General features: G+C 42.3%; 7 protein-coding genes across 12 annotated transcripts in view; 4 read left to right on the forward strand and 3 right to left on the reverse strand.

Annotated features, from left to right (window-relative positions):
• Window positions 1-25,616, forward strand: part of LOC128251944 (calaxin-like) — a 59,340-nt gene that overhangs the window by 20,203 nt on the left and 13,521 nt on the right. The gene's annotated exons all lie outside the window — the stretch shown is intronic.
• LOC128251946 (methylated-DNA--protein-cysteine methyltransferase, inducible) lies at window positions 1,183-1,876 on the forward strand. The gene has a single exon (XM_052979232.1). The coding sequence runs from the start codon at window positions 1,267-1,269 to the stop codon at window positions 1,843-1,845; it is 579 nt and encodes a 192-aa protein (XP_052835192.1). The 5' UTR covers window positions 1,183-1,266; the 3' UTR covers window positions 1,846-1,876.
• On the reverse strand, window positions 1,842-3,664 carry LOC128251949 (signal peptidase complex catalytic subunit SEC11A). Its single transcript, XM_052979235.1, has 4 exons — window positions 3,458-3,664; window positions 3,105-3,364; window positions 2,107-2,284; window positions 1,842-2,041 (listed from the first exon to the last, which is right to left on the reverse strand). Exons 1-4 carry the CDS (start codon window positions 3,524-3,526, stop codon window positions 1,991-1,993), a joined length of 558 nt encoding a protein of 185 aa, XP_052835195.1. The 5' UTR covers window positions 3,527-3,664; the 3' UTR covers window positions 1,842-1,990.
• Window positions 4,345-6,151, forward strand: LOC128251947 (probable peptidyl-tRNA hydrolase 2). Its single transcript, XM_052979233.1, has 2 exons — window positions 4,345-4,643; window positions 5,510-6,151. Exons 1-2 carry the CDS (start codon window positions 4,446-4,448, stop codon window positions 5,879-5,881), a joined length of 570 nt encoding a protein of 189 aa, XP_052835193.1. The 5' UTR covers window positions 4,345-4,445; the 3' UTR covers window positions 5,882-6,151.
• LOC128251938 (transcription initiation factor TFIID subunit 1) lies at window positions 6,459-17,821 on the reverse strand. Of its 4 annotated transcripts, XM_052979217.1 has the most exons (16): window positions 17,540-17,821; window positions 17,004-17,305; window positions 16,466-16,600; window positions 16,199-16,410; window positions 15,507-16,138; window positions 15,067-15,447; window positions 14,294-15,011; window positions 13,963-14,235; window positions 13,207-13,428; window positions 11,253-13,140; window positions 10,704-10,846; window positions 10,313-10,643; window positions 9,385-9,483; window positions 8,836-9,030; window positions 7,700-7,801; window positions 6,459-7,559 (listed from the first exon to the last, which is right to left on the reverse strand). In XM_052979217.1, the coding sequence occupies exons 1-16, from the start codon at window positions 17,725-17,727 to the stop codon at window positions 6,913-6,915; spliced, it is 6,468 nt and encodes a 2,155-aa protein (XP_052835177.1). In that variant the 5' UTR covers window positions 17,728-17,821; the 3' UTR covers window positions 6,459-6,912. The 4 variants fall into 4 exon arrangements, with proteins under 4 accessions (XP_052835177.1, XP_052835178.1, XP_052835179.1 ...); XM_052979218.1 differs by lacking the exon at window positions 9,385-9,483; XM_052979219.1 differs by lacking the exon at window positions 7,700-7,801 and having other exon boundaries at window positions 6,460-7,559.
• On the forward strand, window positions 18,078-21,594 carry LOC128251940 (argininosuccinate synthase). Of its 3 annotated transcripts, none has more exons than XM_052979223.1 (3): window positions 18,078-18,154; window positions 19,913-20,158; window positions 20,644-21,590. In XM_052979223.1, the coding sequence occupies exons 2-3, from the start codon at window positions 19,973-19,975 to the stop codon at window positions 21,484-21,486; spliced, it is 1,029 nt and encodes a 342-aa protein (XP_052835183.1). In that variant the 5' UTR covers window positions 18,078-18,154; window positions 19,913-19,972; the 3' UTR covers window positions 21,487-21,590. The 3 variants fall into 3 exon arrangements, with proteins under 3 accessions (XP_052835183.1, XP_052835184.1, XP_052835182.1); XM_052979222.1 differs by lacking the exon at window positions 18,078-18,154 and adding an exon at window positions 19,361-19,659 and having other exon boundaries at window positions 20,644-21,589; XM_052979224.1 differs by lacking the exons at window positions 18,078-18,154; window positions 19,913-20,158 and adding an exon at window positions 19,343-19,659 and having other exon boundaries at window positions 20,644-21,594.
• Window positions 22,512-23,588, reverse strand: LOC128251945 (Golgi-associated plant pathogenesis-related protein 1). The gene is made up of 5 exons (XM_052979230.1): window positions 23,388-23,588; window positions 23,197-23,331; window positions 22,921-23,141; window positions 22,719-22,847; window positions 22,512-22,660 (listed from the first exon to the last, which is right to left on the reverse strand). Exons 1-5 carry the CDS (start codon window positions 23,433-23,435, stop codon window positions 22,567-22,569), a joined length of 627 nt encoding a protein of 208 aa, XP_052835190.1. The 5' UTR covers window positions 23,436-23,588; the 3' UTR covers window positions 22,512-22,566.

Here is a 25,616-nt window from a genome sequence, read left to right on the forward strand (position 1 = left end):
CAGGAAATTCATCAAACCCCTTTGAGCAAAGCAGTTTTGCATATGGCTGATAGATAGGATTTTAAGACCACATTATAGATTGCAAAAAAACAAAAATATGAAACGAAATTCCTTGATTTTTTGGTAGGAAATGATTCATGCTTTGATTAAAATAGTTGCAATCTATAAAGCGGAACTCAGTAGGAGTTGGCTCTTCATTTCTTCTTGAAGTTAAAACCTTAAATCTAGTGCACAAATCAATTTCATACAAACCTATTATTGATTCACAAAAATAACAGCCGTTAAAGCCTAGCTTATTGGACAAAGTCTATTATTATATGGAAGTTGGGTATTGCAGTACACTACATTTTTAGTAAACCTTTAGATAAACGGGAACACACTTTAGTTGTAGTTCTATAGAACTTAGAACTTATATATAATAATAAATCAAAGTTTGGATGTAAATTTGAATTTTAAATAATGAGTACCAATCAGTGAATTTTAATATAAAAGAAATTTAAAAAATGTTTTTTTGTCAAATAAAAAAGATTTCCCAAAAATGTTATTTTTTCTGTATTTGAAAGATGTTTTAAATTGCAAGCTTTTTCCAAATTTTAGAAAAAGCAAAACAGAATTTCCAAAAAAATTTTTTTGAGTTTAGAAAAAAAATACGGACTACAATAAGAAGTCACGTTTTTTATAAATGATGCTTACAATCCACATATATGTTTTTAGAAAATCTCTACAAAATGTAGATAAATATGTATGTAGAATAATGTAGAAACAAAACATGAAGGCGGCAAACGAAGGGTAATTTCTTACCTTTTAATGGTAAGCATTAATAAAAATAATTTGTTAATTCCTTTTTATTTATTATTATTCCTCTTTATTTTACTAAATATTTTTTTAAGGCTTTGCGTGCATATAGTATATAATCAAATTGAAAATGAATACTCAAATTTGTTAAAAATTTTCCACTTTAAGATGGTTTTTTTTCTAAAAACATATTTTTAAAATAGTTGGTACAATTTTGTTAGTTTTAGTTTACATACATTTAATTAATGTATCGTAATAATTTAAATACGATCAGAATCTGAATATTGATATAAATAAAAATATTAGTTTATATGTAAACCGTTTGTTTTATTAACTTTGTCATTGGATCTGGCAACCTTAGTGACCAAGAAATCATTTGTCCTTTTTTTCGCGCTCTAGCTGTGGTCACACTGTCCATCTTCATTCACGAAATTTTGAAATTAAATTCCTTGAAAACAAACGCAAACCACGATGTGGTGTCCTCTAAACCAACAGATCCGATTGATTCAAATCGAGGCTCCTCCGGAAGCCATTCATTATAACTTCCTGGAGACCAAATACGGCCTGATAATGATGGGCGTCATTAATCCATTCAGGGTGGATTCAAAAGACCAAGTCGCACTTTGTTCGCTTCACTTTGTAGATAAGCACGTCGTCAGGACTTATGATGAAGTGCGGAAACGGTGGCCAGATTCTATGCTGGAAAAGAACGACTCTTCCGTCCAGTTGATGGCGGAAAAACTTTTTGGAGGCGACAAAGAGAACTTGGAGGTGATTCCAATCGTCACCAGGGGCACCAAATTCCAGCAGACCGTGTGGTCAGCTCTTTTGGATCTGAAAAGTGGCGAAACATGCACCTATAAGCAACTGGCCGACCGCATTGGACGTCCTACTGCCGTCAGAGCAGTGGCCAATGCCGTGGCTAAAAACGACATTGCCTTCCTCATTCCGTGCCACCGGATTGTGTCCCAAAATGGAGCGTCTAAGTACCACTGGGGTACGGCCCTCAAGCAGCAGCTCCTTGACGCCGAAAAGAACTCGAACTATTAAAAATTGTTACTTGTATTTTTATTGAAACTCAGCTCCGCACAAAGTTGTTTCTGTTCGGGGTGGTAAGGAAATCGAAAATGCAGACAGGCTCGAGATTGTGCACTTCCTACTTATAAATTGAACCTACAAAATAAGAGCGACCCATCTATTCCCGATGCAGTAGCACGAAAATGGCCAGAATGGAGAGGATGGCCCACTGAAAAGACAGGGTAATTTTAGGATAAGTATGCGGAATAACGCTTACAAAGTCGCCCGACTTACCTTGACCTTGGGGTACTCGTTCATGAAGATCGTGATGATGCCCACGTAGGGCAGGAAGCCCCTGGCCCGGCCCACAATATCCTTTTTGGTCAGCCACAGCTGATTGGGCGCATACAGACCCCGATCGTCAACGTTGTTGTTGTCGCCTTTGGTCAGGAACTTGACGGAGCCATCCTCCCTGTAGAATCAAATGGGGATTAGTAAACGATTGGGCTTTAATTCGCATTTACAGCACAAGGTACTACTTTTCTTTTAAAAAAAAGCTTGATGAAGATTTCCAAAACCTAAAGAACCTGTTAAAATCTAATGACAATTTGAACATCTAGCCCATTAAAAGAAAATAATAAACTCGGTAGGCCAACCCAAACTAAAAATATTTTTTCACAAACTATGCAGCTAACTTAAATCGAATTTAAGACAACACAAAAAATGACGTGGTATGACCAGTTTAAAAATAAAAACAAACCATACATCACACAAAATTTTACAGTATTTCACTGACTATAAGGTTGAATTGCTAACAATATTTTCGCAAATTTTCATAACAAATCAAATTTACAAAGCTCAAAAAAACAGTAGCAATCCAACTAAAACCCCACCAAATAGCTTCGCTAAATCAGTATTAAATTCTAGCTTAACTTTATCACGAGATGCACAAGGGATATAACAATAGGAAAGTAGGTTTTTTAATTAAATAGTACTCCGCTTTGTATAAGTTAAGGTTTTTAAAATTAAATACTTTTAAGTTCTTCTTCCCCTCATTTATCTGTGACATCGTTCTAACGTTTCCAATTCTCATTGGGTATGGTCCTGCCTCTACGTTCTCAGCTTTCCTTAGAAAATGAATAAGCCACCTGGAAGGAACACTCCTCTACTATATAGATTTCCCAGTGTCGATTTACTTCCTATGTGAAACATGATGGCTCGCAAACTCACAAACTCCTGTTCTACTAAGTATATCCAGTATCTATCTAGAAACTCATCACTGGCACACTCACTTCTCGTGCAGCTTGATGACGCGGTGCACTATGGGTATGTCCCTGCCCTCCACCTTGAAGACGACGATCTCGCCGACGCGCACCGGCTCCTCCTTGTAGTTGGTGAGGAAGAGGAGGTCGCCGCGGTGGAAAGCCGGCTCCATGCTCCCGCTGAGTACCACGACGATCGGGGACTCGCTGCCGGTGACCACCATCAGGCCCTTCCAGATCATCAGCGCCGAGGAGACGATCATGGCGAAGCTCAGCACCTGGTACAGCGACTGTGGATGCGAATAGTGGACAATATGGATCAGAATGCCGAACATATATGTACAAATGCATTTGCATATGCCCGGAGATTCGGTGCCGCTCACCTGACGCTTGTTCATTCTGTTGAAGTCGCCCAGCATCTCGTCGATCTGCAACATGCTGGCTACGCCCATGGCTGCGGCTGTGTGTTTGGGATCCTTGCGGAGGATATTAAACTAGCTAAATGCAAATAAACGGCCCCTTAACAAAACTCCTCGGCTTCGTCCACGAAGACAGAAAATTACAGACACGTATGTGGCGGTGTGGCCGTTGGCTAGACAGTCCTAATGCCAAACTTTTGTCGAAATAAAATACGTTTTTCTATGGAACTGTTGTTCGGCCACACTGCCTCTGTTTAAGAGTTTCCCGCCTTTAATTTTTAAGAGATCGCGTCAAATATAATTGTAATACCATATCGCTTGAAAATTTGGAGATCCCTACGACCCTCGAAACCTATCTTATAAATGTTACACAATATATTAAGATTTTATATTCTTATGGGTTTGTTAAAAATGTTGAATTTTGAAAGGTTTGAATAGGTTGAATATCTTTAAGGTTTTGAGGGCAATTTTTAAAGAAATTTATAAACAACGTTCGAGCTAATGTACATTTTCAAAATAAAATTAAGATAAAACAAAATGAATATAAGTTAGAAAACGGTTTGTTGACATTTTTTCGTATGCCGCAGAGTTGTGATTAATTTGTATATAATATTCGTGCCATTTTATTATAATTGAACCGTGGCTTTTTAAAAAAATTTCTAAATTGAGTCTTATTCTCCTTTGGTTTAAAACATAATAATTAAAGATGTTTAAGAGTTTTCCGAGAATGTTAAAAAATAAATCAAATTTGGTTTTTAAATGTTTTCCATCAATGAATACCCCATATATCGCCAGTGCTGCCAGACAACGCATATGATAAGCAGGAGTGATGAGACCGTAGCGGTTCGTTGAAATCCGCACTTGGTGTGACCGCATCCGGAAACGTGAAGTGAGCGCCATCGGTTGCGTTTTTTCGCGAAATACTTTTAGGGAATAAAACAGTCGGAGCATCATGGGCGACAAGCTGCTGGACTCCACGCAGATCATCAATGGCCTGGCTGTGATGCTGTCCTTCTTCGTGGGCTACCGTTACGCCCTGAAGCGCGGCGACGCCAAGGATTCGTCCGCGGGCGAGGGAGCGGCGGCCTCGTCTTTGGCCGGATCTTCAGTGTCCATGTCCAGTGCTTCCGAGGCTCCAGTTTCGGACAAGGTGAGCATTGGACCTACTATCTGGGAATAAAATCAGGTATCCAGAAGGTGTTACATCGCTGCACTCCTGGTACTTAGTACTTTTCACAGTTACCCCACAAATGCAATAAAGCGCACCTACACTGATGGTCACAAGAATAGCAGTGCGATTTCAAGCTTTCAGATACATATTTTAGGGCAATACTATTTGAATTGATATTCCGGTGTTTTTGAATGCTTAGCATTATTTGTCCCAATTAACACTGTTGCAAGGATAAGCATCATCAATTTAATTATTAGCTTAAACACAGATAAAACAAGTTTCAATGACTTTTTAAAGATTACAAAATGAAAAGCCTAACCTGTTTTATAGTATTGTTTTTTTTCCGATAATTTATACATTCCAATTTAAAATAATTTCAACAGATTTGAATCAGATATAAGGATAAGATATATATATTTTAACATTTAACTGCTAAATAAAGGGTTATATATTATCATAACATCCAAATCTATTTTTTAGGTAGTGGTCTTATGTTCTGCTGATTTAGTCTAACAAGACACACTAATTAATTCCGTTTAAATAATAGTTACCTAGTAATTAATTTTATCATTACTTTTGAAAAGCGTATAATTACTTTTAATTTTGTTTTGGATATGTTATATTAATAATAACCAATATCTGCGTTTTTGAACCCTTACGAAGTGTCCAGATTTCACATTTACAAAATTATGGCAGCTTCCACAATGATTAGTAACTTGCTTTCGGTTTAAAATTAATAAGTTTTTACTTACATGTGCTGTCAGCTATTTTGGGTATATTTTAACCTATAAAATTTGGCTTGCACTGATATGATTTACTCATATATCATTTACCCATTTTCTTAGGGCTACGGAGGCTTCAACGAAAACTTTAAGATGGTGCTGGTGGTGCGCAACGACCTGAAGATGGGCAAGGGCAAGATTGCCGCCCAGTGTGGCCACGGAGCGGTGGGCGCCTACCAAAGGGCGGTGGCCAGGACGCCCCGCCTGCTGCGAGCGTGGGAAAACTGCGGATGCGCCAAGATCGCCGTGCGCGTGGAGAGTGAGGCGGAGCTGATGGCCATCAAGAAGGCCGCCGAGCGGCAGCAGCTGAACACGTGCCTCATCCGCGACGCTGGTCGCACCCAGATCGAGGCGAACTCCAAGACTGTGCTGGCCCTGGGTCCAGCGGCTGCCGCGGACATCGACCGGGTCACCGGCCACCTGAAGCTGCTATAAGATCCGCACTCCGGGAACTCTCGCAGGCCATGAGGCATCATATACTCACTCGAGTGCAACCCGACAATTCTCAAAGCAATAGGTCGCATGGGTGGAGCGGTGGAGGAGGCTGGAGGTGGCGTCATGCCGCCGAGAAGGAGGCGAAGGGAAGGCGACGACTGTGACACGCAAGTTAAGCTAAGATTTACGTTATCACGTTAACTGTGAACCGAGCTGTTACACATTAAACGATTGGCAGTCCGGCTTGGATCTGCATAGCTCCTAAACAAATTGTTTTTGTGGGAACATTATGCACAATACACTTGGGATTTGCTACTCTAAAAACATGTAATTTGCTAGAATTTTCTACTCAACTATATATTTACTTGCATTCTCAAAAAATTAAAGTAAAGTTGGTTTTGTATCCTGAAATGCTCAGTCTCACAAAAGTATTGTTTAATGGTGGATTGGTTTTACTTTTTTATATACACGGCACAGAATTTTCTCATTTTAAAGCACTTACAATGAAAATAAAAGGTCGCTATTATGTTGGTGCCTCAAATGGCAATATTTATTTCTGTTGAAAGTTTCAATTAATAGAATTTTTTTTGAATGACAAAGAATTGGACATCGAATATGTATAACTCTAAAGAACTTAAGCATTTTGTAATAGACTGTCAAACAAAATGAATAACGTTCTTCGAATAATCCAGAAGATAAACTTTTTTCTTGGTTCGTACAAATATTAAAAATATAGGTTCTACTTAACCACTAGAAAGTCAAATGGATTTCTTTTGTTTAAACTGATAGTTAAAATTGTAAAATCATGATATTTTGGACAACCAAATATTTGTACAAATATATATATTGGCATGAATTTACGTTTGAGAACGATTATAACTCCTTTAAATGGACTTTCAAGTCAAGATTAATGAGAAGTAATAATCGTTCCAGCGGCACAAAAAAATATTACGTATAAAAAGGGCTTTTGCTAAAGGTAATTTTTTTTTTGGTCCTTAAAACTATCAATGATTATAGGTCATACTCAAGCACTAGAATGTCCAGGCGTAATCATTGTCTCCCTGCGGCGTCTGCTGCTGCTGCAGTTGCTCTGGCTGCAGTTGAGGCACTGCCTGTTGCTGCTGCATCACTTGGTGCTGCAACTGCTCCATGCCCTGCACTTGCTGGAAGTCCAGCTGCGGAGGCTGCTGGAAGTCCAGCTGCGGAGGCTGCTGGTAGTCGAGGGTCGTAGGCTCGTTGGACGAGTCCACCATATAGATCTGCGACTGGGAAGGCTGCCCCATCTGCTGGTGGTGCTGCAGGGCGTAGTCTCCGTCGTCGAAGACCTCCTTCTTGATGCGCACCCGGGTGCCATCGTCCTCCTCGTCGCTCTCCGAAATGTCCAGGTCATCGTCAATGCCCATGCCGTTGTTCAGGCTGCTGGCCGGCATTTCCTGCGGCATTTGCATAGCCAAGGAATCATCCTGGTGGGTCGGAAGACCCATTCCCATTGCCGAAGCGGCCGCCGCACTTGTGCTGGCTTCGGGAGCGTTGTACGGCCCGTTGTCATCCTGAACATGGGAGAGGAAGTTGGTGAAGGCGCCCAGCAAGCTGCTGGGCTCGCCGAGATTCTGGCGCGGCTTGTGCATGGCCAGAAAGTCGGACGGGTCGTAGTTGGGGTCCACATCCATGGACTCATCTGAAATGTTAGCAATGTCTGATCAGCCAGAATGTAGAATGTATTTAAAAGGCAAATTAAATAAGGGATTGAGGTTGAGGTGGCTAGGTACTTGGACACAAAAGGGCACATCACAAACACATTGTAGGGTTAATAAAGACCTTGCTGCTGCTGAGCATAGTAGCCAGCGCCCACGCCACTCAACTGCACCATTGCTTCGGCAATTGACACTTGCTGGCTGTCGTCCTCGCCGACCGGCTCCTCTGCTTAAGCGATTTGGTTTAAATCAGAAACAGAAACAAAATCCAAACAAAGTCAGCGATCGAAAGTGGTTTTAAGATTAGTGTTTAACTTCGAAACAGGGACACAGAACCGTATTAAACTATAAGTTTTGTTATAAAACATTTTGTTTGTGTATTACTTAAACTTATACTTTGTAATAGAAATGGGCTATATATTGGGTTTGTAAAATAATTTTGGCTACCAAGTATGTTTATAAAAAATAATTCCCTGGTGTCCTAATAAAAAAACAATTATCTAATCAAGGGAAAGTAATTAAACAATTTTTTTTAATCAAGGAAATGTCCCTTAATAAAAAACTTTGCATTAGATGTCAAGCTACTGAATAAATATTTCATTAGATTTTTTACAAAAGTAACGCTACTACAATAAAGACATTTTTTAACCGAAAAAAATAGGCTTTTGTTTTTATACTAAGCAATTTTGTTTAATTTTTGATATTTTTCAAAAAGATTTTAGGGTTTTGTATTAGAAATACTCAACGTTTTTGCATTTTTTTTCAGCATCAGAATCATGTCAGCAGCTTGGTTATTTGATTCAGTAAAACACACGACACGACGGACAAATGAATACTATTTAGGAATGTTTATACTTCATTGGGTTGAAAATTTCTACGTTTTTGCATTACGAACAATTATTATAAATTAATGGCTTTAAAGCAATTCTTGCTGGTTGTGGGTGAAATTTAAGTATGCGAATATTTGGTATTTGGCCATAATTAAACTACAAACACTTAAAATGATTAATCCTTTTTGCTGCTTCTTGTTAGCAGGGAGGTTTGATAATTTGAGTAAGCTAGTTTTTTAAATTTTATTTTAAAAAACAGATTTCATTACTATCTTGAATTGAGTAAGTAATTTATGTAATAACTAAAATGAGCTAGCTTTCCCGTTTTAAGTATTTCACACTTAAAAAACCAACAATAACTATTATATAAGGTACCTGCCAGAGAGAGATTTTAATAAGTGTAGGGCCACTTTTGGCCGGATGTACCCACCTGCCATCTGCTGGGCCTCGATGTCGATCTCCGTCTTGATGTTCTTGGGATCAAACATGCCATCCATGCCCTCGGCGGGGGCATGAATGCGTTCGCCCTGATCCAAAATGCTGGCCGCATTGTTCTCGTCCTCGGAGACCTCCTGGAAGTCCTCTTCCTCGTCATCATCCTCGTCGTCCGTCGAACATTGCAGGTCTAACGAAGGGCAAAAAAACTTTAATATAAAAGCTACAATATTGGTCGGCGAATTGTGCATTACCAACAACTGAAATAAAATGTCAATTACATTTTAAATTTGTAAAAAGGTAGAGTCAAATTTAAATCTAAACAATCATGCAAAAAATAGCTACTGAGTTAGGTATCTGGGGTTAGCACTACAGTTAGTATTAGCTAGTAAAACCAAACCGAAAATGAGGTGCGTGTGAAAAGCTGTTGGGGTGTCAATCAATCAATTTTGGGTAACCACGTGTATGAACAAATTAATGCAAGTGAGTATTTGTTTGGTGGCCCGCTGGCTTAGTTCCGATTAGTCGGCGTTTAGAGGCTTACCTTCATCCAGGAAGTAAGCTTGCGTCTGACTCATGTTTGAGGCAAGGCTGTCCTTCCTCGGACGCCCCCGACCACGCTTAACCGGATTCTGGGATTTGACTAGAAAAAGGTAAAAGTTTTTGCATTTCGTATGTGACAACAGTATCAAGATTTTCTGTCTTTTTCGTTTGTTCGTGTATATGGCGGCTATACCTAACTGAGATTCTCGCTGAGCGAATTCATATAATTAAAATCGGTCGAATGCAAATTGGTAAATGGATACTTCATTCTTTATATTACAAAAATATTCCCTGACATAGTTTAGGCGTACACGAAAATATATTTGGTTCCCTAATTTCCTATTTTTGGTTTAGTATCTAGGAAATACAAAATATTTATAACATAAAATAATTAAATACGTTTAAAATTTTCACTTGGGCTGACAAATATATCTATTTGTACATCTATATTTACTTAACTTTAACACGATTTAATGCAAATGCTTATCTTCCAAATTTAACAGTTTCTGGGCTTACTGTATATTCAGATACATGCATTTCGATGATGTCTATAGTAATACTTGCTCAATATCTAAACAAAAGTCTATACAAGGAATGAGGTTTTATGTAAACATCGTCCATTCAGACATACAATATTACTACGCTGTAATCAAAGTAATTAACTAGGATTAGTATAAGCTTATGGGTCCGTTTGGACCTGTGTCAACCGTAACCAGAGAGTTTGTCATATGCAAATTTTGTGTAGAATGCTTATAATTTACTGGTTTCGAAATGTAGGAGGAAGCGTGATCAATACCAATAGTTCTTTAGAAGTTTAGAAGAAGGAGTAGATGTAGAAATGTATATGTATGCAATTGTAGAGACAGTGCCGCAGATCCTTGACCGATCAGGCGTATGTAAAATAAGGAAAGAGACCCTGGCCCACTTACCCTCCTCCACGGGATCCCGCTGCTTGCGAGGTCTACCCCTCCCGCGCTTTACCTCACCCGGACCAGGAGGTGCTGGCTTTCGCAAGGACTGTGCGGGATGGGACATACCCATCTCTGCTCCCATGCTGCGATGGATGGAGTTCGACGAGGAGGCATGTCCCACATGACCCTCCACATCGATGTAATCTTCACCGGGGGAGCTGGCCCGACTGCCCCGGTCAAAGTTGTAGTCATCATTGCCCCAGGCCTCGTCGAACTCGGGTGCATTCTCCCTGGCGCGCTCCTGAGTCTTGGCAATGTTATCCTCCAACTGAGAGCAGTGATCCGTAAACTGGCAAAAAATAATATAACATTAGTTTTATTGATAAGAATTAAAATGTACTCAACATACCCCTAGCAACTGGGATTGTGCGTACTCCAGTATCTTCTTGGCGAACTTGGTGTAGCGGGTATCGCTGCCATTGTACTGTTCACAGTTGGTGGCAATCAACTCAATATCTGCCAGATACTCAGCCCGACTGTGATACGAATGAGCTGAATTAAGAAGAACACATAAGAAATTATTACTATATGTTGTCAGCATTTTTAAAGCAGTTTCAGTTAGATAGAAATGACAGTGAAATTAAGAAAACGAAAGCTATGGGCCGTTGGAACAACTATTTGAAATAATATTAATTTTTTACTTAAATTTGCCATTAATTAGTAAATTTTACAGGCCTTTCCAATTGGTTTGTTTGATTAAAATGTTGTATATCATGCTTTTGATTTGTTAAGCATGATCTTCGAATAACTTGTTGTTGTATGTTGTCGATTTTTATTTTAAATCTAATTTTCTTAACGTCAATCTTTCTAAACGTTCTATGATAAGTCGTCGATAAGTCTTCATAAGATTTCGATTACAGATCATAACTAAAGTGAAACCTAAGAAGGGATAACTCACCTTCAATGTTCTTGCCGATAGTTTCCAGGTCCATGGGTCGCTTTATGACCGTGTAGTAGTCTTTAACCTGCTTCTTGTTGACCGGCTTGAGGAACGGCCAGCTCTCGGGCAGCGTTTTTATCTGCGTGTGCAGCTTGTCGAAGATGAAGGAGAGTGCCACCTGGTCGTCGTCGTCCAACAGCGGGTTGATGGCCTTCTCCAGGCGCATCAGCTTATCCTCCCGCTCGGCTAGCAGCTCGAAGCAGCTGGAGAACATGCGCTGGGCGGCCACAGTGTAGGCACTCTGCGATCCGTTGTAGATGAGCGAGTTGTCCACGATCTGCTTGAGGTCCTCGAGGAACATCTCGCGACTTGTGTAGCGCCTCTGGCGAATGTACTCCCTCATCGTCTGCAGATCCATGGGCTTTGTCACCACGCGATAGTAGTCGGGCACCCGTTTCGCATTCACGGGGAAAAGGAACGGCGATACATCCGGCATGGAGCGCAGTTCGTTGAGGATTAGCTCCAGGATGGAGGACAGCACCACCACGGGGTCGGTGCGTCTGCGATTGGCCGTCTTGTTGTGCCGCTGAAGGTAGTCGCAATGTAGGTCGCCGCCCACTCTGCGCTTCTTCTTGCCCATCGCATCCCGGGGCACCTTCAGGGTGAGGCCCGAGCTGGAGCCACTGCGTCGTTTACCGTCATCGCCGCCGTGCCGCTTGAGCACCTTGCTGCTCAGCGTTACCTTGGTGCCGTCGACATTCACCAGATCGTCGTCGTCCATGGTCATCTCCTTCTCGCTCTGCTCGTCCAGGTCGTCGGCCAGCGAGGGATTCGACTGGGACAGACTGCTCTGCATGCCCGTGTACAGCGGACAGGCCTTGTTCGTGCGCATGTGGCCCACCTGGCCACAGGCGCCGCACTTGAGCTTCAGGTCCGGCTTGAGCTTGAACTTCTTGCGTGAAGGACTAACCTCCTTGTAGCCACTGTCACGCTCCTTGTGCGAGTGGCCGCCCGAGCTCTTGGGATCGCCCAGGGAGGTGGGCACTCCACCTGGCTGCAGCTTCTGGTTCTGGGCCAGCTGCGCCAGGCGCTCGCGCTCCTGGTTGCGCTTGATGCGACGCAGCTGCTCCTGGATGCGCCTCTTCTCGCGCTTCATTTCCTCCTTCTGCTGCTCGTCCAGCGTGGCGAACTGCTTGATGAACTGCTCGTCCTTGGTGGTGCGAATCTTGATGTAGGCATCGATCACCGGTTGCCGCCGCACAGTCTCCACGCGGGTGTACTCCTTGCCGTCGTTTCCTCTGAAGGTGCGCGTGATGCGAAGAATCCTGCCCTGGTTGCTGGTCGCCAGCATCTGCTGGCCGGCCTCCTCCTTGCCCTTGGCTCCCTTGGCGCCTCCGCTGCCGCTTGGCCCGCCGTGCTCTTCGTCCAGCTGGCGGAGCAGCTCCTCGCGCTCCAGCTCCTCGCGTTCCCGCGACAACTGCGTCGAGGTCTTCTTGTTGGACAGCATGTTCTCCAGGTTCTTGCCCAGTTCTTCGAGGTCCGACTCCTCGGACGCCGAGGACTCCGCCTCGTCGGTGGACAGCACTTCCGAGCTGGCGAGCACTCGGTTCTGCAGGTCGAAGATGCGCTGGCACTCTTCCTTATAGCGCTCCTGGTGCTCGGCAATGGAGAATCGGTTGCCGCGAGAGAACTTATCCATTCCCTCCTCCCCGGCCTTCGCTTTCTCCGTGGACAGCGTGCGCACCACGTCGATGACCTCCCAGCGGGAAAGTTTCTTGATCTCCTCCTCGGGCACCTTGAACTGGCGCAGCAGCTCCTTTGCACGCTGGAGTGGCAACCGACGCAGATCTGCATCTGTTCCTGTGACCGACCTCTTTGGCTGCGACTCCTGCTCTTCCTTGGTTTGCTGTGCACAGAAAAGGAGAACAAATGTTGATATTTACAGGGGTAAGAGTAATTTTAGAGCCTTTACCGTGGGCTTGTTCGGCACTCGAACATAGGAGAATCCCTCGCCACAGCCCGTGGGATCCGCGGGACCACTCAGCTGGAGCAGACACTTTCCACGCATGGCCTGGATATATGCACGAGTGGTGTTCCAGGGGGCCACCTTGACTTCGTCATCAAGTTTTAGTTGGGCCTCCTCGTCGTCATCCTCCTGGGGTGCGAACAAAAACTTCTCTCCGTAGCCTGCGTCCTAAAAAATTAAAGTATCCCTCAATTCATATCAAATATTTACATTATTAAAAAGTACATAGATCAACATGATTTGTAATAGATTTTATAATACAAATAATAGAATTTATGTTGCGAATTATAGATAAACATAAAATAAGCATTAAACATGATTTTACTAATTTTACGGAAATGCTTATACAGAAATTAGATATTACAAAATTTGCTATTGCTAAGTTTGTTGCTTATAAAAAGTTGACTATGGTAAGGTTAATTATATAGAAAGTTTACTGTATAGTAATTAATTATTAGTGTGTATTTGTCCGAAAGGCCTGGACACTGATATTATTTATACAACTATTAATTTCTTTAAACCTAACTCCTTAAGATTAAAGCTGTCGGAATAAATCTGAGCCCACCGCAAACGGTGTTTAGCTTTGAAGACCAAGATCAAATTTACATAATGTGTAGGACTGCCTTTGTATTCGCATAAAAGCCACAAAAGCTGTACAGTCTACATAGGCAATGCTATAGAGAGTTATTCTACACTACTCACTTTTAGGCGCTGTTCTGCCGCTATCATGCTGAAGTAGGCACAGCACTGCTCGGGCGAGACCATGGCCCGGATCTCCTCCTCGGAGGGCAGGCGAAACTCCGGCTTGATCACCCACCAATTGGAGTCCATGCCCGTGCGCTTGAAATCGGCGCACTGCTTCAGCCGCTTGCGGATGCTGCTCTCGGAATGGGCTGGAAAAGCACGCTTTATGTCGTCCATGCGGATGCGGCGCGGATTGTCGCGACTCTTCCAGAACAAGCGGTATATGAAGACCTGACAACACAAGATTAAATACCAACTAATGAAAGATAGTTTAGATCTCAGCACCCACCTGCAGGAAGTCACGAGTAAAGTTGTTGGCACGCTTGGAGTTCGGACCCGGAACCTCGTACAGCGGACACTCCTGGCCCACCGTGAAGATCGAGTTCACCGACCGGATCCAGTAGCTGTTCCTAGTGCGAATCACGAGGAAATCGTTGTGGGCCATCTTGTGCGGATAGATGGGCGCGCGGTACATGTTGTTCTCAATGGCCTGGATGCACTGACCCGGAGGCAGGATGCCCAGAAAGGGACTGGTGTGCGCGAAGGCCACCTCGCCGTAGACATAGTCCTGTGGCCCGCTGTCCTTTTCCGCCTTGCGCTTGTAGTAGTTCTTGATTTTGGAGCACATGCCCACTTGGTTCATCAGCGGCGGGTGCTCCTCACAGAACTCGGCCAGCACGATGTCTCCATCCCTGCCGCTCAGATCCTCCGGGTTGCGCATAAAGAAGACGTCTCCGCCGCCGGAAGCGATGCGCTCCACCTCCCGCTGCTTGGCCTTCTTCGCAATGGTCTTCAGCAGCGGGAAGACTGGGTGAGGTGTCACCTGAGCCATTGGTCCGTGCGAGTACTTCTTGAGTGGCGGGCGGTGGAAGGAGCGGAGCTTCGTCGGACCCATGTGCGTTGGCACGAACGGAGCCCGCAGCTCTACCACAGGAGTCGAGTGCTGGATGAGATTACCGCCGCCCACCTTCAGGCGCAGCGTCGGTTCCGTCTTGGGTGTGTAGTACCTTCGGGAGGATCAAGGATTACATTCTGCTCATATATGATCTACAAGTGACTCACGTGTCGTTGGATATGTTGAAGGGGTCGCGGTCGGGACTTTTGGGTGGCGGCGGAGGCGTGTCCTCTGCCAGCACATTAATCACGCCCGCCTTGCCAAGCAGGATTTTGGACTTCTTCACGTGCGGATGCGGTATCTTGATTTTGGGAGGAGGACCCGTGCTCTTGTTGATCTTCGAGGGATCGATGTCGTCGGGTATGCCCAGGATTATGTTTTCATCGTTGGGGTCCAGAGTGAGTACCTTCGGCTTCGGCACCTTGCTCATTTGCTGCGCATCCCAGATCACCTCGTCCTCCCACTTGTGGTATATTAGCTCCTCGTTCTCGACCGGGAACAAGCTGTACCAGGTGTCATCTGGTGCCTCCGCTGGCTTCGCTTGAGCACTGAAATCGAAAGGAATGTTAGTCCGATACTTCGGGCAATTGTAAGGACAAAAAATTACTTTTGCTGGCCTTTTTTACTGGACGCAGACGAGCCCTGCTTGGAGCTACCACTGCTGTTACCCACGGGCAGCGAGGTTTTTCCCGGCTGGCTGAAGGCGCCGGCAGTCCGCGATCCACTGGAGGGCAGCCACCCAGCCGCGTTCGTCTTCGAGTTGAGCTTCTGCAGGACCTTGGCCTTGATGTCGTTGCCATCCCAGACCACGTCGTCTTCCCAGTGCAGCTGGGAGACCATCAGAAAGGCATCGTCCGCAATGCTCGGCTCCTCGCCCTCTCCCTCCGGACTGTTCACAAGCCGCTCCTCCTTCACCAGCGGCTGGGACGACGAGGTGGCCGTCTTGGTCTTAAACCCGTAATTGAATCCCTCGCCGGAGTCGGGCACCTCCAACATGTCGTACCAGATCTGTGCCGGGCCATAACGCCAGTCGGCCACCTTTGGTTTCTGGTCGCTGTTCTCCCCATTTTCCGGTCCCTCGGTTCGCACGTCCTCGCTGTTGAAGTCGCCCAGCAGTTTGTCCTCGTCGTCGGACATGCACTCAGCCGGCGTGGGCTCCGAGGCGTAGTGCAGACTGAAGCCCCGCTTCCGAGGCTCCTCCGTGTCGCTCGGCGAATCAGAGCCACCGGTGTTGGTCAGCTGTGAGGCAATGAATGCGTATGAATAGGAGAAAACTTAAAATATGGCTTATCTTCTCACCTTCTGATCCCTGGACTGGTTGCGCTTCCGGCGACGTTTGCGCACATGTCGCCAGATCTGGGGCAGACTCGTGGGTTTGCCCGGTCCGAAGAGACGCGAGAAGCGTAGCACTTTCTGGGGGCGAAAGTCGGGAAAGAGTTCGCGCACATCGACATTCTGGTACTTCGAGGGCAGTATGTCGGCTAGAGGTGTGTCCAGCTTGCGGTCCGCATCTGGAAGCCATTAGTAATATAACACATTTTTAGCTTATTTTAGCTAGAACTTTACCCTTTGCATCGATGGACTTGGAGTCGCCGCTGGGACTGGTGGCCTCATTTGATTTGCCCGGCTCATCAGTACCGCTGCCAGTGCCCGATCGCATGGGAGCACTTGGTGGTGGCATCAGTTCTTTGTCGTCCTTGGCTGCAAAAAGAGTATACAGGATATAATTCCGAAATGGATTGCTTAAAATTCTTTTGGAGAAACTTTTTCTTTCCAGTTGCAACTTCGCCAGATTTCTTAGCTTTGAACTGATTAATTCGTTTTAAGCTCCTTAGTCAAATATTTGAAGTGTCACTTTTGACAGAAAAAATCTAGATTGTGTGACTATTTGACTGTAATTTTGTTAGTCAAGATTGGTTTAGCTTACGATGGATCAGTTAAATTTTTTGTTATTGTTAATAAAAACTGGTGTAAGTTTAAGTTCTATAATAACTGCATTTTATCTCTATAACTATCGTTGTTTGAGTTCATAAGGAAATCGAAAATTGAAGTTATTTAAGCTACTGGGAAGACATGTAACCTATTAGTTTCCGACATTACTTACTCAACTTGGTCTCAACCTTAGAGGCAGGAATGGCGTCCTCAAGGTCGTCGTAGTTGGAAGAATCTTCTGGCGGAGTGCGTGGACAATCCTCGGATAACTCAGTAATATCCGAGTAGTCTATGGCATCGTCCTGAGCCTTAACAGCACCATCCTCCTTTTCGTCACTTTTCACGCCCGCTTTGAGGGCATCGAAAGCACTCAGTCCTCCGCCGGACTCGGACTTCTCCTCGTCTTCATCATCGGACAATGGTTCAGCCTCTTTGCGGTCGATTACCTCAAGCAGCATTGAATCTAAGCCCAGTCTGAAGTTGATTTATGTTAATATAAATAAATATTTAAGCAAAATATTTGATAATTCTACTACAGATTATAATTTAATATCAAAACAAACCAGGTGTTGCAAGTTCATAAACAGGTAAAGAAAGAAGGTGCTTGGTTGGCAGTGACTCCTGGTCAAGATACACCTCGACATGCAGATGTGTACATTTACCAAGATGTTCTCCGCAGGTTTCTTTGCTCTAGATCGCTATACTCACTTGGACAAAGATCCAATGTTTTCCCGGAGCTCCGCATCGAACCCAGTGCCCCCGCGTCCTTCGCCATCGTCATCTTCCAGCAATCTGCCCTCGGAGTCGATGTTGCCAAAGAGAATTCCGGTCAAGTCCAATCCATTGCCAATGGATCCCTCGTCGTCACTGTTGTCGGATTCCATCTCCATTTCCATCGGAGCTCAATGATTACGCCGCTAATCTTGTTTTTTTGTCGGGCCGCAGCGGAATTGCATTTTACCTCGAAAATACAGCTAGAGATGGGAAAACATCGATATAAACATTGATGCCATCGATGTTTTCAACTTAACTTTCATATCGATGTTTGGCAGACATTATCGATGTTTAACCGCCTCTAGCGATATTTTCTTGCCACTGTTTATTTCTCACTCCAGTCCACACTAATGGTCAATTTATTTAATTTAATGCAAAATGATTAGGATGTTTTTATTATTTTAGCCGGATAGTAGCCACATCCAATAATGGTTGGATTTATATTTGTTATGAGCACTCGGAAGATGAAGACGTTGACGGTAGACAGTGGCAGTGTGAATTGGAGTTTGCCTTTGTCACCGTCTTTTTGTAATGTGAATTGGCAATGAGGTTTTGCCCAGCCAATAATTTTCAGGTTATTCCCTGACGTTCCTAACCGCACGGTTCTGATATTTTTCGGTGCAACTTTAAAGTCTTGGCGCGAAAGAATTTGAATTGAACGGTCCTCCAGGCAGCAGCTTAAATACAGAGTAGATATACGCCATTATTTAAAAGTTCAGATAACCATTTTCCAACAAATCATAGCATTAACTTAAAATAATAAGGAATAAGTATTGATAGAGTGAAAGACTCCCTCAAAAAATTCTGCATACCCCACTGACTTTTGATGGACTGACTTTTGATGGACGGTGGATGGTGGAGTGTGGATGGTGGCTCTTTGGAAACACCAGTTCACCAAACGCTTGCAATTCGCTATCTGGATTTACCACAACGATTCCATTGGAGGTAAGGAACCATCGATGAAAATGTTTTCTAAAACAAATTTTTTTTTATTTTGAACATTGCAATATTGCACGAAACACTCTTAAGTGTGACCGCCGCTCCGTTGGGAAAGTAAACACAGCTCTACATATATACAGTCGGGCGCGGACTGTACGGACTGGGTACGATGATTCCGTTGATTAGGTCACAGATTTTCGCCTAGTTTTTAAGTTAATTATCAGACCAAACAAGTATAACCAATTATTTTTCAATAATTTTTTTGGGTCCAAAAAAGGAACTTTTACCTAATTAACTACATAAATTGTTATTTCTGCAATATAAAGTGAATACTGAGTTTAAAATGAATTTAAACAAATTGATTTTAATATCAATAATTATATTTAGTAAAAAAGAATACTTTTACTATTCTAACTTTTTTAAATTTAAACGTTTTATTTTGTGGCTTGCCTTAAATAATATGGTCTATTTTGGTGTGAAATAAATGTATTTGAAGCCTTAAAACTTGTATTTAATTTTAGGCATATACATTCGTTTATTGTTTTTAAAAATAAAGACATACAAAATTAAATACAGTCGCTTTAAAAAATATTTTTTTTTTAACAGCTGCAGGGGTAAATAAGCTTTGGCTTTCCGAAGTTTGTTTTCTTTCCTGTTTTTACTTAATCTTTGATTACAAACGTAGTATTGACTCTAACTACAAAAGTAATATCTGTGCAATGGAAGTAAAACTGTCCTAAACTTGCAGTCCACCAGGAGCACTGTCGTTATTTGCGGCGACAACATCATCCTATCGTCTGAGAGAATTTTATAGAGAACTGCACGTGGGGACTGATAAGCTGCCTTTGATTAGGGAGAGATTAGTTCAAGCACTTCGAGCTAGAAAATCTCCAGTGCTCAGTATTGTTGCACAAGCGTAACGAACGGACGCAGAAAAGTTAAATATGGCTGGGGAGACAGTAATTTTGGCCTACTCGGGTGGCCTTGACACTAGTTGCATTCTCAAATGGTTGTTGGACAAGCAGTACGAAGTCATCTGCGTCCTCGCCGATGTTGGTCAGAAGGAAGATTTTTCCGCTGCCGAGAAGAAAGCCCTCAAAATCGGTGCTAAAAAGGTTTGGTGACCAAAAAAAGGGACAGCTACATATTTTAAAAGGAATTTGCAAAAAAAAAAAAAAAAAAAAAAAAAAAAAAATGTCCCCAGTTTCTGAACTCTTCGTTACAAAATGTGCATTTGGAAGAGTGAGATATGTTCCTGCATTCCATTCCACTCCATTTTTTGGAACTCTTAACTCTATTCATGAATTATTTTAACTGCACATTAAATTAAATGACTTATGGTAGCTTGTTTATCTTGTTGACTCCTAGGTGATCGTGGCCGATGTAAAGCAGTCCTTCGTTGAGGACTACATCTGGCCGGCAATTCAAATGGGCCTCGTCTACGAGGAGCGCTATCTGCTGGGCACTTCTCTGGCCCGGCCCTGCATCAGTGTGGCTCTAATGGAGGCGGCACGCCAGTGTGGAGCCAAGTACCTAGCCCATGGCGCCACCGGAAAGGGAAACGACCAGGTGCGCTTCGAGCTGAGCGCCTACGCCCTCAAACCGGATCTTAAGGTACGTCCGAACATCCCAGCGGTATCTGGCAGATTGATAAGCCCAGTCAGTGCCAGATTGGATGACTTATCAGCTTCTTATCGCGGCACAAGTGCAGCAGTACAGTTGTACTTCCCCAAGGGGTACTTTACCAAACTTGACGTTTTTTAACTCGAATTTTAGAAAAATGTAATTTAAAAACACAACTAAAGAGATTTTAAGTATACATTGTTGTTTTGCAAGCTTAATATACAACTTATTTTTAACAACTTTTCTTTCGGGTGTATGTTCAATTGGAAAGCAAAAACAGTTTTTTTTATCTAATTATTAAATGTTTAATTTTTTAGTTAGAATTCGACTTTTAATGATTTTATTTATCGTAATAAATTAAGCAACATATTTGCTAGGAAATTATAATTAAAACGTTTATAAAAAAATTGAGACCATAGAAGCTTACCCGAATTCAGAAGATGCCTGAAATATATATCTTCATATTTGTCTTTCAGATCATCGCTCCCTGGCGCGATGTGGAGTTCTGCCGCCAGTTTCAGGGTCGTCAAGATCTGATTGCCTACGCCCAGCGACACGACATAGAGGTGAGTGCCAAGCCGGCCACTCCTTGGAGCACCGATGCCAACATCCTACACATAAGCTACGAGTCCGGAATCCTAGAGGATCCCAACACAGTGGCTCCGGATAGTCTCTACGAAATGACTGTCGATCCTTTGACCAAGGCGCCTCAGGATCCTGTTCGCTTGGTCATCCATTTTGAGCGAGGACTGCCCACCAGTGTGGAGGATTTTGCCAGCAGCCGTGTTTATACCAAACCATTGGAGATGCTGGAATTTCTCAACCAGCTGGGCGGCTCCTACGGCATCGGGCGAATCGACATTGTCGAGAATCGCTATGTGGGACTCAAATCCCGTGGGGTGTACGAGACGCCGGGTGGCACCATCCTGTACGCTGCTCACCAGGACCTCGAGGTTTTCGCCTTGGACCGCGAAGTGCTCCGCACTAAGCAAGTGCTGCGCAATCGCATGGCCGACTATGTGTACAACGGATTCTGGTTCAGTCCCGAGGCGGTTTATGCCCGTCGATGCATCGAGTTGGCCGAGCAGCGGGTCTCCGGAAAGGTGACAATGGAATTGGCCCCCGGATATTGCCGCGCCATCGCCCGAAAGTCAGCGGAGGAAGTCGGGGCCCTTTACAACGAGCAGCTCGTGTCCATGGACGTCCATGGGGGCTATGTGCCGCAGGATGCGGGTGGTTTTATCGCCATCAATGCTGTCCGGATAAGGGAACATGTCCGGGCATTCGGTCCCTACGAAGTGCCAAATCCCGACAAATAACTATGTTTGTTTTCACAAATTAATGAATTTGTACATTTTGGCAAACAGATTTTAAATTATAACTTTACAAAGTTTTTTTATTAATGCGATAAATTTTATATACATTGCGTTTAATAATAATTTTTTTTATAAAATATTCATTATTTCTGAGTAAAACCAATAAAAATAAATAATAATAATATTTAATTGTGATTCTTTGAATATCGCTTATAGTGATTACGGTCCCTGTTGTTAACTAATTTTGGTTTTTAGGTATAGTGAGGAATTGCCAATTAAGTAAATGATTGTTAATATTTGAAAAAGGGAACGGAAGCTACGTTCGAGAAGCCGAAGTTTTAATCAAGGAGTGGATCCGAAATGATATAAAACCATATAACGAAAAAAGAGCGGGTAAAATCCTTTTTTTTTGATTCAACCAAATTTGAAACAATTTTCAAATTTTACACCATCGTTCCTATGGCAGCTATATAATATGGCTTTTAAAAATATGATTTGGAAAGTTTTAAGAATCCATATTTTACACTGCGCAAGAAATCGGCATAACACCGTAAGATTAAGTCCACCAATTTTGATACAAAAAAAAAAACCTAGGCACTATAAAAACATCATGTACCACCAATTTGTACTCAAAAGATAAAAAAAAAACAAAATTTAACACTTAGAGCAGATTGTTCCTGTGTCAGCTAAAGGTTATAGACGTCGGATCTGTTCCTTTTTTTAAACTTGATCTACGTGCAGATAAAAAATACGATTGCGAAAGTTTTAAGTCTCTAGCTATAGAAATAGGTAAAGAAACAGACGGATAGACGGACAGACATGGCTTCATTATACTAGTCATACTCATCAAGAATACATATACTTTAAAGTGTCGGAAATGAATCCTCCAACCCATTAGCCTCTAGCCTATAATTGATGCTCATATTTTAAATAATAATCGGAGGTTAAGCATCTGGATGATAAAAATTAAACGCACTCAGAAATTCATAAAAAAATACATTTTTTAATTCATTTATACCTAGATTAAAATTACTAAAATGTATTTTATTATATGGTACAATAATTTTAAGGTTACAACGAGTTTTAGCCCATGTTAAATGATAAAAAGCCTAATCGATATGAAAAAAAAAGAATTATTAAAATGAGACATCGATTATCTTGACAACTCGCACAATTTCTGAAAGTAAATTTTATTTAGAAGAAATGTTCGCGGTTTTTTGTGAAATGTATTATACTTCTTATGCTTATGCTTTTTGTGCTTGTGTTTGTGCTTGTGCTTTTTCTTGGGAGGCACGTTGTCCGTGTACAATCCACGGATATTTCCAGGTGGAGTATATCTGACCACCATTATGCCTTCATAAGCACTGAAAGTAAAATTATAGTCGAAGAGCAATAAGTTTAAATTGGAAATAAGAAACATATTTTGGAGCACGTTACTTTATGGTAGCGTCTCCATATCCCATAAATTTTGAAGACCTCCAAATCATTGCAGTAAACTCCTTTGCTCTGGGATCTAAAAAATCAAGTTTTTGTCCGCGATACCAATCGCTGACACATCTTGAAAGTCCTCCTCTTACAATTTGATATTTGCAGATGTTTTCTGAGTATTTTGAATTGGTGGGATCCGAATAAGTATAGTTATTTCGTTTGGCAAGTTTCTGTGTAGCCAAATCTGTTAAACTGGCAAAGGCGTTAAGTTGATTTTGTACATACCCTAGCATACTTTTCACAGTCTGTGCTAAGAGCAAGATCCAAAAACAATTCCTGACATCCATGGCGATGCCTCTTCTGGTTGGTGTCCCTCAGAACTATCCTGGCATTGTCTCTATTGGCTTTAATCCGTTGCAACTAAAGTTAACACTGAGCTCGTAAACTCTGGCTAAAGCAGTTACTTAATGAATTACCTCGCAAACCGCCAGAAACACCAAGAATACAATTTTTATAAAATACATACTAAATCTTTAAGACTTTTCAAGACTCTTTGCGATAAATTTTGAAATAAAGTAATTTAGTAATTTGAGTAATTCTGAAAGGTTTTTCAATGATCTATTGTGAGAGTGGTTCGAAATAAGACTTAACGAGACAGGAAATTATCATCGCGAATCGGAAGCTGCCCAAAATTGTATTTTCTTAGTATGGTAGTATCTGATAAGTCAAAGCACCAATTAAATTTGAAAATGCCAAATGTGCCTAATATTACTCGATTTTTCTTATGACAACCGATCAGCGGAGTTTTAAACTGAGCGACAAAGTTGCTTTAAATGGTAAATGGCAGTCCATGTGGTGACGAACACGTTTACAGACTTACCAATCTCATTTTCAAAACCGTTCTCCGTTGTGTCCAATGAAATTCACATAAAGTGCATTCCTGATGAATCAAATGTTTCACCCACATGCACTTCCGAATGACAGTTAGGTATGTAATTTCCAGTGCAATCAATTCGAGTGTTTGTTTAATAAATCTGCTGGCCAAGTGTGACGGCGGGGACACTTGTAAGGGCAGTCGAATACACCATTAATGAAATACTGGCATACAAATAAATATACATATATCATTTCCAATATTTGGCAGAGCTGGGACAAAAGTAAACAGAAGAGCCAACACAACTGCTCCATGTTGGATTTCCCAATTGCATTAATCTTATTTCCGGAATAGCTCAGGTCCGGCGAAAGATGAGCAAAACAAAAGATGCTCCTTGTGCATACATATTCGCACATAAATGCAAAAACTAATATTATTACGACAAATAAATAGAGACTGTCGGCCACTCCGGCAGCAGCAGAAACATCAGCTGAGATTGTATTTCAGGCTTGTAGGATATTTATATGTTCGTCTGCATCTGTGCCTTCGTGTGTAGGCAAACATTGTCTGTCCATCGACATGAATTGATGATGGAGCGAGTGTCGAATGCCATCGAAGACATTTCAAAGCCCAGGGAATCGGGACTGAGGACACACATCCAAGTGATGAAAACTTTTCGACAGAACTGTAAGCTCCCGGAGGTTTTAGTAATTCAATATTTGGTTAAGTTTTTATACTTAGTGGTATTTTATTTGTCTTGTGGACAATCTGTGGAATCTAAGCAAAATTTGTACATCTGACCTGTGACATTTTCCAAATATATTTTTTACTTTTGAAAAGATGGGTTTTTGGGGGTTAAGAGTAAGAAGCAAACATTTTTAAAATTGCTGCTTAAAAAGTAAATGTTATATTTTTGTTATTGTAACTTATTATCCTCACAACTCGCATATAATATTAACTTTAGTTATTCCTCTAACAAATTTCAATTTCATCATTAGTTATATCATATTTTCACAAAAATTCATAAACGGTAGGCTCATTTTTTAAGTAATTATTTCTTAAAATAAGGATTTTTTCCAAAAATTAAGGAGTTTTATTTTTCAGGTATAGCATCGTATAACCCAGTAAAATAATCAAAAGGTCGCATTTAAGTCTAAAGTCTAAATAGTTAGACTTCGGTAGGTTCAGTTTCTTTTCGTGTGTATGCTGTTTTGATAATCATGTGGTGGTCCTGACGGAAAATGCTTTTGCCTGTTGGTCAGGCGTCTCGCTGGTAGATAGCGAAACCGCGGCACTGGACCAACTTAACTCAACTCAACTCGACTCCACACGGGTCGGTTCTGGGGCAGGCCATCCATCCATTGGTGCATCCCGGAATATATCCATCCATCAGTGGCAGGGACAATGTTGCTTTAGTTGGTTGCGTCGGTTGCGTCGGTTGCTGGTGGCATACGATCAGAATCAGACAGCGTTGACGTTTCAACTTTGTGCCAAACTAGGCGAATGGCAAAAAGGGCTTTGGCCCAAATATGGGCGAATGCAAACCCCCCATAAATGCTGAAAAAGTTAAGCTCTCGGTTTTTGCGGGATTATTTGCGAGCGTTCAAAGGATGTCGTTAGTCCTTTGCGATTCGCAGGCGCAACTTTTGCGAAACCCAGCTCGCTCTGGTTTTTGTGGCCCCTGTGTCTGTGTCGCATTTTTTGCTGTCCTGCCTATTGAAGTTGATAAATTGAATCAAAGGTTAACTTTGCGAAAAGTGTGAAGTATGATTAACAAGAAAGCGGGCAAAGCAGCTTAAAGCGCGCATTTAAATAGCTGCTAATTTACGCC

The sequence above is a fragment of the Drosophila gunungcola genome, chromosome 3R, assembly GCF_025200985.1.
Source record: "Drosophila gunungcola strain Sukarami chromosome 3R, Dgunungcola_SK_2, whole genome shotgun sequence".
NCBI classification, from domain to species: Eukaryota; Metazoa; Arthropoda; class Insecta; order Diptera; family Drosophilidae; genus Drosophila; species Drosophila gunungcola.